The sequence below is a fragment of the Gallinula chloropus genome, assembly GCF_964237585.1.
Source record: "Gallinula chloropus genome assembly, chromosome: 4".
Taxonomy (NCBI): domain Eukaryota; kingdom Metazoa; phylum Chordata; class Aves; order Gruiformes; family Rallidae; genus Gallinula; species Gallinula chloropus.
In genome coordinates this window covers 71942285-71956352 of record NC_140088.1, presented here as the reverse complement: position 1 = coordinate 71956352, position 14068 = coordinate 71942285, and the positions used below count along the sequence as shown (strand labels likewise).

The following is a 14068-nucleotide window of genomic DNA, read 5'->3' as shown; positions in this document are numbered from 1 at the left end:
CCCAACAAGTTCCCTGACAACTGTTTTCACAGTGGTAAACAGCACTAAAATTTTTCACGTGACAAGAGTAAGGTACTGACACACTAATATTCTGTGAATCACAGATCTTTTTACTCCACATGGAAGGTAACAAAGAGAATGCCTTTATACTCAAACCTCCAGTTTGTTGGATTCCTCATGTTCCATGCCTAAATGTGTACAATCCACAGTGCCATACTGATGCCATAATGTGAGGTAAGTCCTTGGCTCCCAAAGCCAAGCAGGTTGTGGCCATAACTGTCCACAGTGCCTGTAAATGAAAAACGTGAGTGCAAGCCCCACCTTCAGAATTAGGGACTCTACGGTCTTTCCTGATGAGTGGGCTGTTGGTCTTGCCCAAACTTCTGCCAGAGAAAGAGATGCTACTGCTGACGTGGGGAAAACAGCGAAGGTCACGTGGCAATACAGATGTCATCCTGAAAATCTGCTTGACACCAGAGAGAAATGACTTCTGCTGCTTCTAGTTAGAAAAATCTGTTCTCATTTATAGTCTTAGATAAAACATCTGCATCCAGACACTGCACATTCCTTTCACATTAAGAACATACTGTATTCAAGCCTGGGTTTTTAAAGTTGGTACCTGCTTGCTTCTAGTGGGGTCTGACAGTCAAGAATGTTTGGATGCAGGAATCCAGACCAATTCGATCCAATCTACACCTACAAGTCACTTCCAAAAAAGAGTTCTCCATGGTTTAAAGAAGCATCATTTAGTTAGTTCCAAAAATTATTTGTCTTATTTAAGCTCAGTTATGTTTCCTTATACAGAAAATGCTAACAACTTCTCATTCATTAATCCTTTTGGTATTAGAGGATGTCCTTCAATCATTTGCAAGTTTAATGTTTACACACTGCCTTTACCAAAACAACAGTTACTCTTTGCAGTGATAAAAGCATTAGCAGATGTTTTGGACCATTCTTCCATGATTAATATTTGACAAAACAACACTAACTGCTTTTAGACACAGGGGTTAAGCCCAGCAAATTTTAATATCAAATTGAAAATTGTGCTATCAGTTAATTTGTGGAATGCAACAGTTGACAAAAGAAAAACAATCTTCTCTTTCCAGAAGTGTAAATGGATCACTCTCACTGACTATGAAAGTCTATGCAGCTGTGTTTTTTTCTGGAAAGAAAGTAAGAAAATAAGCTGGAAAGAAAAATAAAGCTGGACTTTAAAAGTGCAGTGTTTCTCTGTTTAATCTTTCTTGATGTTATCATTTCTTCAAAGCTATTATATTGAATGGACATGGAGCTAAAGTTAGACCAAACCTTCCCTCCATAGATGGCTTTGCAGCATTTTCAGGATACAAAAAGGTAAAACTTTGCATTAGACTTGCAAAAATTAAGAACAGCTCCATTTTTGCCAGCTGCTCTCCCATGCACACACGTTTACCTGAAGAACAGTTAGAAGAGACAATTACTGTTTGCACACAGTTGACCCATTTGTAAAAAGACATGCAATTCCTAGGCTAGTGTAGTCCAAACACAGAAAGGCTCGAGCAACTATTAAGTTAAGAACTCTGAAGCTTTGGTCTCCCAAACCTGAGTCTAAGCCTCGCTCAGCTGTGCTGCTTCATACTAACAGCATTTACATCCACAGCAAAGGTATTACCAAAGGACAATTCACCATGTCTCATTTCTGCCTGGCAGCTGGAGACTTTAGGAACCCAACCTGTTTTGCAAGCCACAAACTCTAACAATAAAACAAGTCCTGTAGCTAGTCCTATGCACACCTTTTTCATTTCACGCCTCCAGGGCCTGACATTGCAAACACCACCACCACCCCCCAAGCCAGCTATTGGCAGCATGTGGATATCTTACCCATTCCAAAAGGAATGAATGCCTCTTTCTTAATTAGCTGGCCATTTTCATCCAGAAATCTCGATGGCTGAAATTCATCTGGTTTCTCCCAAATGTTAGGATCTCTGTGTACCGACCACAAGTTGGGGACAATCACACTGCCCTTAGGAATAGTGTAGCCCTGCAGCACTTAAAAGAAGAGAGACAGAGGATCTGACAAGTTGCTGGAAGTAAACAAGAGAGACTTGGACTTATTAAAAAGAAGATTAGATGTCACAAAACTGACACAGATCCCTAGCTGTGGGCTGCAAACATAGCAGGAGCTTAAAGCAAAGGTGATCTCTGCTAGCCTGTCTGAGTCAGAATCATGCAGGCCAGAACAGCTGGAAAGACATCAAGTGATACCAACAGCTCCCTGTGGGGAAAGGCCAGCAGCAATCATTAGAAATACACTCCGCTGCATGGAAGTGCTGTGACACAGTTTCCTTCTGTTCTGCATTTAAACATCCCTATCAATTCAGTACTGTGTTTAAAAGCCAAGTATTGCTGTCTCCCACTCAGTTTAACAAGTCTTCAGCTATGGCTATGAAAACACAGAGCCAACTGGACAACATGGGAAAGGATGTCTGTTACTATTTTCTGCAGATGTGGAGCTCAGTGGTATAAGCCTTTCAAGCTTTAGCAAACCAACTGCTCTGAATTGATACTTTCAAACCTCTGCGTCAGATGGCCAAAACCAGGCTGTTTCAGGTACAAGGGTGTACCTGGTGTCTCAGCTGCCAGCTACTGTTAAGCACATCAGTCACCACAAGCTGATCTCCAGAAAAGAAATCACTCTAAATTAGAAAACTTCTAGATGTTAGGTCAGACATGTTTCTTAAATAAAGGAGCATCCCAAGCCCACCTACTCTCTGTAAAAGACATTTTACATACGTGTCTAATACATAAATGAGATCTCTGTAAATTCTCTCTAGATACCAGATCTTCACCCACAAAAGAAACGCTGCGTTAACAAGTCTCTACAAACGCTTACCAGCAGTTTCTGAGGCCATACGAGGAATAGAAAGGGGAACAACCGCAGTCATCCTCTGTACTTCCATAATGGTTGCCTCTGTGAAGGGCATTTGAGCCTTGTGGATTAGAGAGGGAACTTTGTCACGTCCTAGAACTGCTTCAATTTCTGCATGAACCTTCTCTATTCAAAGGGAGCGAGGAAGAAATGAAAGAAAAAATGCACAAAACATGAGAAGACATCATCTCAATTTCATTTGCCTGTGCTTCACTGTTTGCACAGATTTGTGAAAAATGACTGCAAGACACAATCCCCAGCTAAAATAACTATGGCGACATCAATCTTAAGAACAGATTCAGTTAAGAACAAACCAACCAAGCGCAATCTTAACATCTGTCAAGAGTAAAGATACTGAGATGACAGACATTGGTGGCAGTTCTGTATTGGAAAAGTACAGGAAAAGTTGTGTTTCACTTCAAAATGTATTCATAATCTTAGTTTGAGGGTATAACTATACAGTATTTTGAATGGTGAAAACATCAAGCTTTTGGCCTGCATTTAAACAAGACAAGAGATTGCATGCCTGAGCTGGCCTCTGTCCCTGGGAAAGGTGGTAAACAGGTGGGACAGCTTCATTCTGGAGCAGGAATTCTGGTGCTGCTACTATAAATGTTAAAGCTATTTAACTTGTTCTTGCTGTTTCCTACTTTCTATTCACAGAATCTAAATTCAGCTGTTTCCTAGTTCCCCCAAAAGGCAGCAAAAGATGTTCCTTCCTCCATGCAGCCCTTCTGCAAAGGGAAAACAAAAGCTGTCAAGCTTATGTCCCTTTCACTCATGTGAGACAAAGTGTCAAAGTATTTGTTTGCCCCTTTCCAAGATGCAAGATTTGCTTCACCCATGTACAGAATGATGCTTTTCTTCCAGGTAACTTGGAATCTGGCTACACAGTAGAAGGTGACCCTGAAAGAGGTGACCTCAAAGTTAACCTTCAATCAATAATGATAGTCCGCTTTCATTTGTTATCCTTGATATCCTGAACACTTTGTGGTTGTCCTGATTGCCTTTTCCAAGGCTCAGAATCCAGACAGATGGTGCTCTAAGGTATTTCTGTGTTCCATTCTTAGCACTGATTCAAGATTAAATTAAAAAAAAAATGCAAAAAAGCTTCTCTGTTTTCAGAGCGACATTGAGAAAAACCGTATGAATTCTGTTCATTGACCACTTGGTGCCACCTACCGGGTTTAGTAAGAAAACAAGTTCTCAAAAGGGAAACACAGAGCAACAGATACCTCCATGGAAAAGAGATTTGCTGATGGTGGCTCTCTTTGTGGGGGTTTGCTGCTTTTTATTTTACTAACACATTATAGCCCTGGATTCAGGTATGTACGTCCACAGTATTTAAACTAGTAGTTTTCAATATATAGAAAATATTAAAAATAATTAATTAGACTGTTTCATATCAAACGCCACTCCAACAGTTCATGCTGAACATCTCTTAGGAGCTTGTAAGAAATATGTATTATACAGAAATACATACTAGTGAGAAAGCAGCCAAACTGGCTCATGTTTCAACTGCAAAAGCAGAGACTAACAGCATGTTATTTGAACTGCTCTGCTAGATTTTCCATAGAAAAAGCAAACCTGGCTTCCACAGACATTCTGAGTTTTAACTCTGACAGCCCCTCATTTGCCTTTCCAGAAAGTCTCTACAACATTTTGTTACTGCTGAAAGTTACTCAATTTAGGCATTTCCTTTAAGAGGTTGGAGAAATAGATTTCCAGGAGAAAAGTAACAAAAACAAAGAAACACCCCCCCTACACAATTCCCAGGCAATCAGGATACATAAGGAATGGGATACTAGAAGTAAGACAATGACATTACATAGCTAAGCAATACACTCTGGACTACTGAGCTTATTTATGTTGTTTGACAACAACCACAGAGTAAGGAAATGGGAAATCAGAGATAGGCAATAAAACTGTTAGAGATCAGCAGAAGAGAGAAAACTGACTAGCACACACATGTACAGTACTGGGCAGTAGGAAAAGGGGTTAAAAAAACCCCAAACGCAAAACTCTTACATCTCATTTGTTCAATTTAAAACAAATCTAACAGAAAAGGAACATGCTGATGATAATTATAATGTAAGAATATACACAGCACAATTGCTCACCCTTGCTGACTGATGCCCAGCTAGTTCTCAAGCCATGGTCTCATCCCTGGAGAGCTTCCTCTAAGTTATATACTGAGCATGATGTCATATGGGATGGTATGGAACATCCCTTTAGCCAGTTTGGATCAGCTGTCCTGGCTGTGCCCCTTTCCAGCTTATGCACCCTCAGCAGGGCAGTGTGAGAAGCTGAACAATCCCTGACTTAGTGCAAACACAGCTTAGCAACAACCAAAGCCTCAGTCTGTTATAAACATTATTCTCATCCTAAATCCAAAACACAGCACTGCACCTGCTACAGAGAAGAAAATTAACTCTATCCCAGCCAAAACTAGGGCACAGTGGTAACACATGACCACTGCAAACAGAGTAAACTTATACAATAAGCTTTTACTTTTTGTTACCTGAAAGCTGGGGAGGGACTGTTTGTAAGGGCAAGGGGCAATGGTTTTAAACTAAAGCAGGGTAGGTTTAGATTAGTAATTAGGTGGTGAGATACTGGTTGCCCAGAGAGGTGGTGGAGGCCCCATCCCTGGAGACATTCAAGGTCAGGCTTGGTGAAGTTCTGAGCAACCTGATCTAGTTAAAGGTGTCCCTGCTTACTGCAGGGGGGTTGGACAAGATGACCTTGAAAGGTGCCTTCCAACCTAATGCATTCTGTGATTCTGTGATTTGTCCCCAGCAGACTCTCGCAATCTTTGCTCAATAATTTGCTTGACTTAGTGCAATAACCTATGATCTTGACCTATTTAAAGAGGTTATTCCAGACAGATAAGCGCTGCAAACAAGTATGTATTTGCATCGCAGCTGCAGCATGTGAAAAACCCAAAATCTCAAATACTTGATAAAAGTATTCCAGGTTTATATTGGTTTTAGATAACTTAATGCCTACCCTTCTTCACTGCGGGTTAGCAAGAGGTCTGAGCAAAGCACTAGTCTCTTGGGGAAACATTTCACTACTATAAGGTGAGGTAGAATCTGCCCATCCTGCCAAAGTTTCCAGTACTAGAAAATTTTTCTAGTAGAAATTTATTTATTTAGGAGAAGCTGCTAATAAATTCATAAATCAATTACTTTAGTTTTCTTAAATTCAACCATCTAAATTTGCTAAATAGTACTAGAGAAAATGCTGGCTTTGCAACCACATGTACCATAACAAGACTCAGTATAGAAAAATATTTAAACAAAATTAATTTTTAGTCTTTGGTGATGAAAATTTGTCCTAAGAAATCCTGAAATATAACTGTAGCAAGTACTATTTTAATATTGTAACCTCTCCCAACATCACTGGTATTTTTTATGTCCACAAAAATCTACAAGCAATTCTCCAGAACTCTGTGACAAACAGTAACCTGATCATAGCACCACCAATTAATTTGGGTTGCAAGGAATCTCTGGAGGCCATCTGATCTAAACCCTTACCCGAAAAAAGTCATCTTCCAAGTCGGATCCAGCTTTGAGGGTAGAACTACTCAGGACCACAACCCACTGAGTTTTGAATACTTCCAAAGTCAGTGATTCTGTAAATTCTCAGGGCAATCTGTTGCACTCCTTGCCATCTTCACAGGGATTTTTTTTTTCCCCCCTTCAGTATCTGATCAGAATTTTCCTGCTGCAGTCTGCCTCTGCTGCCTCTCTTCCCTCCACTGCACACCTCAGAGGAGACTGCCTCCCTTTTCTTAGCACCATCTGATCAGGTAGTTGTAGACAACGCAAGGTGTCCTCTCAGTCACCTAACACCGAACAAACCAAATTTCTTCTGCTTCTCCTTTGGGACCATGTGCTCCACATGGCTCTTCTTCCCACGTCATCAGCAACCCACCTGACAGCCGTGACTATTTGACACTGATAGGAGAGACAATATTCCAATGACACTGATCAGCTGATGTGGTGGACTTGTGTAAGTCCAATTTGCTTAAGCTGTGTCTAACTTGTTCTTCCTCCGCAGTGGGTAGTGTTTCACTTCCCCAGACCCTGCTGCTAGGGTCATCGACTTCCCTGCTTAGGGAGGCATAAAAGCATACCTTACTCCTTTGTATCACTCATATCTTATATCACTACTATGGAATGCCCCAATTGCCAAAGCTTTTGAAACATGTTAAGGTTCCCTGGAATTGCTTGGGAAAGGTAACATTCCCAAACAGAAGAAATGCATAGGCTAAAGGGCCATTTAGATAGTTGATATATACCATGAACCTAGAGATCATCATAGCAGAGCAGGATAGCAGATGTCCAATTATGTATCAGCCTTTCAAATTACATGTGCACATGTGCTATTTGCACTCCAAACAACTTCTCTGCTGTCACTGTTTCTGGACATTCATCTAGAGCTTTGCCGTCTGGAATAACCTGCCTAAATAAAAATAGCCTTACCTTGTACATCTGGGTAGAGAGACATGTAGAGGAGGCACCACAGTAACGTGTTGGAAGTAGTGTCTGTGCCTGCAATGAAGAGGTCACCAATGATAAAAAATAGGTAGTCTTCATTAAAACTGCTCTCCTTGTTGTTCTTCTCTTCTTCTGCATGAATGAAGTACATATCAATGAAGTCCCTGGGATTTGCTGCATCCAGTGTATCCCTGTGCTGTGCAATTATTTCCTTTAGAAAAGCAGTAATATCTAATTCTGTTTTCCTGAGCTCCCGGAAAGGCCCGAAGGGAAGGTAATACAACCAGGGGCAGATATTGACCAGCATCATATAGCTGTTCACACTTAGCTCCAGTGCACGGGCCATGTTCTTCAGCATCGTCTTGAACTCAACATCTTCATAGTTAAAACGCTTGCCGAAGGCCATGGAACAGATAACATTGGACACCGCGTTGCGAATGATCGGAAAGGGATTGAATGAATCCTTTCCATGCTTCAGCATCTCCTCCTTTATAAACCTCAGCTCCTCAATGATTTTAGGCTCTAAGCTGTGTCTTCCTACTCCAAAATGACGCAACGTTGAGAGAGAGAATTTCCTCTGTTGCTTCCAGACAGGGCCATAAGGTGCAAAAATAACACCTGGAAGAGAAAGAGGAAGTCTGAAATCAAAATGCTCTCTTTTGAAGAAAAAAAATTAGTTAGGCCCTGTAAGACCCAAGAGGCAGAAGAGAGGGAAACCATATGGCAAATCTATCCGAAGCACTGGGCTAGAACCTAAAAGAAGAACACAAGTTTCTTTGTAATAACTTTGGGAAATCCTGTCCCTCTTTTTCCCAAACAGTGAAGTGAATATAGTGGCTACAGCAAAAGTTTTATTAGTCTTTGCAAGACACTAACAGATAGATAAAAGGTACAGTACATGCTTTATTACAAATAATAACAATTTTGCAGGAATTGTTAACTCTATGCTAGCTATAGCCTTTTCTCCTCAATGTCCCGAGACACAAATTCCTTCAGCGAGGCCGAAGAGAAGACACTAAAACACAAACCGGTTTGCATGTCTTTTCCCCTTCACATGATGCAAACCTCTTGATACTGTTTGCATGTGTACATATTTGTCTTACCAGCAAGGTTTTTCTTTAACCATAATCAAAATACAGGATCCACATGCTGCAAACAAATCAGGAAGGTGAAGACAGGTTCAGAGCCATTTGGCAAAAACCTACTTGATTTGCATCTCAACAGTTCTGATGCCTCTAGGCACATGTTCTGCATGATCGTGTCATTATTAAACAAGTTAAATTCAATCCCTCAGCTTCAAATATAAACATTGCTCATTTAAAACATCTGAACACCTCTTTTGCTGAATTAACAGACCACACCAGAGATACCTCAGAGTAACAAAACATACAACCTGCTATTTCTAATGTACGCTAAGGTTAAACTGAAAAAGTTGGAAGCCATCTAAAAATGAGCTAGTTCTGCTTTTGTTCTAGTAATGTGACACCATGTCAATTATTTTTCCCTGGAAATTAAAAATCTTACTCTATAAAAGCAACAGCATTTCTTCTGTCAACTACTGATCTTCATGTTAAATTGAAAAGAAAGAGAAATGACCACAAGAAATTAACAATAGAAAGATACCCCACGTTTCAGTATTTAACTCACATTTCTATAACAACTTAATGTTCCTAGCCTCAGTGCAAAAAGGAGAGCAAACAAGTAAGAAATCTATAGCCAGAAAGGGAAATCTGTGGGTATGTAAATGATACAACTGTAGAAGTTTCTGCAATCCCAAAGGTATAAATAGTTCAGTGTAACATAAAGCTGGCAATCTTTCTAGCCAGATTTTCTGATTACATTACCTACTCATGGTAATAAAACAGATGGAAGAACACAAACACATGACCTGGTTTCACAAGCTCTAAACAAAATAAGGAGAACATCAGAGAGTCAGAAGAAGCTGAATCAGCTGAACTCTGCATGAAGATATGCCTTAGGAAACCTTTTCAAATGACTACTCCCTGGCACTTTACAGAACCAAATAGTTCTCAGATCCCCTTTCTCAATTCATGTTTCCTGATAGCACTGGTTTCATCAGGGAGGGTCGGGGAAAAAACCACAGGCCTTTTTGGGACTTAATTTGGCTAAGAATCAACATGGGTTTTCAGGGTTTGTGGCTGCGGTGTTGAACTGTGAGCTTCTTGTAACAAAACTATGTGTAATCACGATTTCTATCTCTGAAACAGATTAATACCTCCACAATCTCTTTTCTGTCATTAGGAGAATTAGTTTTAGGATTCAAATACCTTCATAAAAGAAAACAGACCTATTGTGTTAAACGTAAAGAAGACTCTCCTAGCCACAAGCTTCCCCACACTCAGAGTCTCTCCAGCAGTCCTGGAAGGAGTATGGCTGTGCAGCATGATGTATTCTCAAGTCCCGAAACCCCAAATTAAGAAAGAATAGTATAGGGGACAGATTAAGGAAGAAGAGCATAAAGTTAGAATAACAGAGATAAGAAGAAAAATTGCCAACTGGATCACTGCCAGGCAACGGTAACAGAGTAGTACTTCACTATTTTCAAAGAAATTCTCTGCATGACCTGAAAAGTCAACATGCACAGCACAGACAGCAGCATTCTTAAAACACAAAATTAAAAACCACTGAAGAATCAAATCCTTACAAGCAGCAAGTTCTGGCAGAGGCTAATTAGTGCTGCTGCAGTACTCAGAACACTGACAAACAGACAACATTTAACTTCTGTATTGTCCATCTGGACGCGCACAGGGCAGGACTGGAAAGGCAGCCAACCACTCAAGATGCACTGACTCTTTGATTGAACCTTTGCTGCCTGTCATAGCTATAGAATACAAAAATACCAACTCGAAAATGCCCAAATCGACTTTTTCTCCCCAATCTAGTATTTCTCCTAGCTGAGATAAGCCCCTCTTTCTTCCAAACAACAAATAGACCACACAAAGCTTTCAGAAAACACCTGTCATTCACCTCTTACCCACTTGCCTGCAGCAAATGCCTTCCCAGTAGCACAGACCCAGCATCACTGAGGTCTGGTCATATTTTAAGTGCCACCACTAAACCCAAGCCAGTCCACTGACAACAGCTGCAACTTCCAGCAGCTTTTGGAGAACCTCCCTGCACAGGGGCTAGGCAGGCCTACACTGCCCATACTCACTGACATTTCCCTGTGCATACTCTACATGCTACTCCTGGGGCTCATTCTATAATAATACTCTTGCATCTGCCATAATTCTACTTGTTGCACCAGCTAATGTAGGCAATACGTAACAGGTATGTTTTACAGACAACTAGGCAACGATCAAGTAACAGTCCTCATACCTGGACATAGCTGTGGGAACCTTCCAGAGAAAGATAGACATTATTACAATGTCCCTGCTGCAGCGCAACACAGCAGGCAACGGTCCCTGCACTTAACCAAGCATGTTCCAGACAACAGGCTCCCAACACCTTCAACTCCCTCGGGGCATCCAGCCATGAAAGCTGCTAACTTGGTTTCAGGGATTTCATTCAGGCTTTTACACAAATTCTTTGGAAGTAGCATGCATCAACTGCCCTGGCTACCGTGTTCACCGTGTTCAAAAAGTCTGTCAGAGAACTGCCTGCAGAAGACAAGAAACATACAAAATTCACAGCATTCAAGGAAAAAGAAATCCACAGTGTGCCTGAACATGCAATTTTACAGCAGTGCTGAAACTGATCTAGCATCTGACTGCTCTTCCCCTTTCCTCCTCAACTCCTTGCTAAACGTACTGTACTTAAAAATGTTCATGTACTATAACAACTACATGCCAGTAAGATCTGTCTTGGCTAAATATCATTCAACAAGTACCATTAATAATTTATTTTTTTATCTTTTAAGTCAATTACAGTAATAGTACCCGATTGCTTTTTAATAAACACTATCAAGGTTCCTCGCTCTCCTCGTATCTTTCCCGGGGTAATTCTGGTACAGTAAAAAATGGAAGATAAAGTTTCAGGCACTTAACCAATAGATTTCCCTGGCCTTGGGGAGGGAAAAAAAGAAAAAGCAAACAAGTTTCACAATACAGTTAACATGCTAACAAGCCTCCTGTGCTGAAAGCCTCCTAAACTGAAAAAGGAAAGGTAGGTTTCCACAAACACTGAGATGTCTGATAGACCTAAAGATTAAACATGAAGAAATTCTAACTGCAATATTACTATTGCATGCTTAAACCTTCCTGTGCCTTTTGGTTGGGTTTTTTTTTGGCAGCAGTTAATAAACTCCCCTTTGACCTATTAAAAAAAATCCAAATATGCTCAGTATGCTTTGACAAGCAGAATAACAGACCTGCAACCATCTCAGCAACAGCAGTGTACATGCAGGCAGCACTGACCGCACAGTTACGGGACTCCACAGAAGCCTGCTTTCAGCTGTCATTACCTTGCTAAGGACCAGGGAAGTGCACAGTTCCTTCACGCTGCTACCAAGTTATTTGAAATTTCTTCTCCTGATACAGCTAAAATCAGAAAGCTTCTAGGTGACAGACTAGCTGTTCCTTAAATCCCTGCACAAATGCCATTCCCTTTTCTGTAAGCAGAGTTAAAAGAATCAGGCATTTCAGTCATGACATCCTGCATCTTGCACACCGAAGCACTGGGAAATTCACAAGGATGCTTTGTGTTCATCTAAGTGAGTTTCCCTCTGAATGAACTGGGTGGTTTAGCTTGGAGAAAAGGAGGCTGAGGGGAGAGCTTATGGCTCTCTACAACTACCTGAAAGGAGGCTGTAGTGAGGTGGCGGATCGTCTCTTCTCGCAAGTAGCTAGCAATTAAGATGAGAGGAAATGGGCTGAAGTGGCATCAGGGGAGGTTTAGATTGGATATTAGAGAAAATTTCTTCACTTAAAGAGTAGTCAGGTGCTAGAACAGGCTGCCCAGGGAGGTGGTGCTGTCACCATCACTGGAGTGACATCAAAAAACACAGAGATGTGGCACTCCAGGACATGGTTTAGTTGACATGGTGGTACTGGGCATATGGTTAGACTGGATCTTAGAGGTCTTCTTCAACCTTAAAGTTTCTACAGTTCTGTGAGCCTGCATTCTTTCTGTCAGCAGCAGAACAAGGCGCACACACACAATGAGGAGAAGGCAAGTAGAGGTAGCTCAGTCTGCTAATTAACATAGTTACTTCATAAATTCTGGCATAGCAGCCACGACCCCGAACGGCCCCCACTCGATATTCTTCCAAAGCGATGGGGCCCCAGCAGCCCACCGGCCCCGTCAGAGCCAGGGCTGCCCCGCAGGCCCGGCAGCCGCCCCGGGGGACCCTTACCCTTCTTGTGGGTGATCATGAGAACGATGGGGACGGAGGGCCGGTCGCTGAACACCTCCGCCTTCTGCACCAGCGCCTCCCGCACCGCTCCGAACGTGTTGAGGACGATGAGGGGGCGGCTGCCCACAAAGAGCCGGAAGACGCTGCCGTACATCTTGGTGAGGCCGGTGAGGAAGACGTGCGGGGAAGAAGCGGGAGAGCCCCGGCCGCTGCCCCGCACCACCACCGCCCACTTCCTCAGCAGCGGCGGCGGCAGCAGGGCGAAGGCGAAATTGCCCACCAGCGGCCAAGGCGCCGGGCCCGGCGGCAGCCCCGGCGTCGCCCGCGGCCGCCGCAGCAGCCAGTAGCAGCCCAGCCAGCACAGGACCGCTAGCAGCAGCTCGGTGGCGGTGGGGGGCCGCAGTAGCCACGTCCAACTGTCCGTGTCTGTCGCCACCATCCCCTCAGACGATGTCGCACCCCTCCTCCCCCCTCGCCCCAGCCCCCCTCCCAGCGCGTAGCGGCTTAAGATGGCGGGGGCGGGCGGGAGGCGAGGCCTGCCGGCGTCCTGACCCCGCCGCCGGGGGTGTGAGCGGTTAACGGTCCGCCCCGGGGCCGGGCTCAGCTCCCGCCGCGGCCGTTCGTGACAGCCAAACGGCTGTCTGCGCGCCGCACGGCGCAGGGGGTGCGCGAGATCGGCACAGGCCGCATAGACCCCGCGCCGGGGTAGGGCGGCGGGCCGGGGGCTGTGCTGACCGTGAAGGGCCAAATTAGCGCTTGTGGGGCGGTGGAGGGCGGGAGGTTTGGGCTTTGGTGGGGAGTAGGAGAAGCTGCTCAAGGTAAAAGATACCATTAAGGTTCAGCACAGACGCACCTTTCCAAAAAACCGACTGCTCTTCAGTCTCAGATGTGCCTGTTGCAAAAAGCTCAGTCCTCTATTTTCACTGGGGAAATGCAGATGATGCTTCTTCCCCTTCTCAACTATAAAAGGTGGCGGGTTTAACTAATACACCAAAATTTTCTGTGTTCACCACCAAGGGTTTGTCTCAGCTCTAGGTTGATTAGCTACTTGGCAGATGCAGTACAGCACAGAGAAGGTCCCCAGGGCTGGGCATGAAGTTGAGAGGAAATATGGGTTTAGTTGAGATCACAACCACCACCACCACCCCCCGCCCCCAAAAAGAGTGGATTTGGGGATAACTTCCCCTCCCTGTGAAATAGGTATCAGCATTTCCTCCAGATGACCATGCAACCTAAAATTTCACCTCTATAAAGGTCATTGGATATTGAAAAATGGTACTGCATGGTCTTCCCAACTGTTCTTCAGCATAAGTGATGGCAGCAAGCATGTTAGGCCCTTAC

At 43.2% G+C, this 14068-nt stretch overlaps 1 protein-coding gene across 1 annotated transcript; it reads right to left on the bottom strand.

The window, feature by feature from the left end:
- Nucleotides 1-1253: 1253 nt before the first annotated feature.
- Nucleotides 1254-12896, bottom strand: CYP2U1 (cytochrome P450 family 2 subfamily U member 1; the record flags this gene model as incomplete). The annotated part of the gene is made up of 5 exons (XM_084264117.1): nucleotides 12728-12896; nucleotides 7399-8031; nucleotides 2873-3034; nucleotides 1861-2028; nucleotides 1254-1432 (listed from the first exon to the last, which is right to left on the bottom strand). The coding sequence occupies exons 1-5, from the start codon at nucleotides 12879-12881 to the stop codon at nucleotides 1254-1256; spliced, it is 1296 nt and encodes a 431-aa protein (XP_084120243.1). The 5' UTR covers nucleotides 12882-12896.
- Between the last annotated feature and the right edge of the window lie 1172 nt (nucleotides 12897-14068).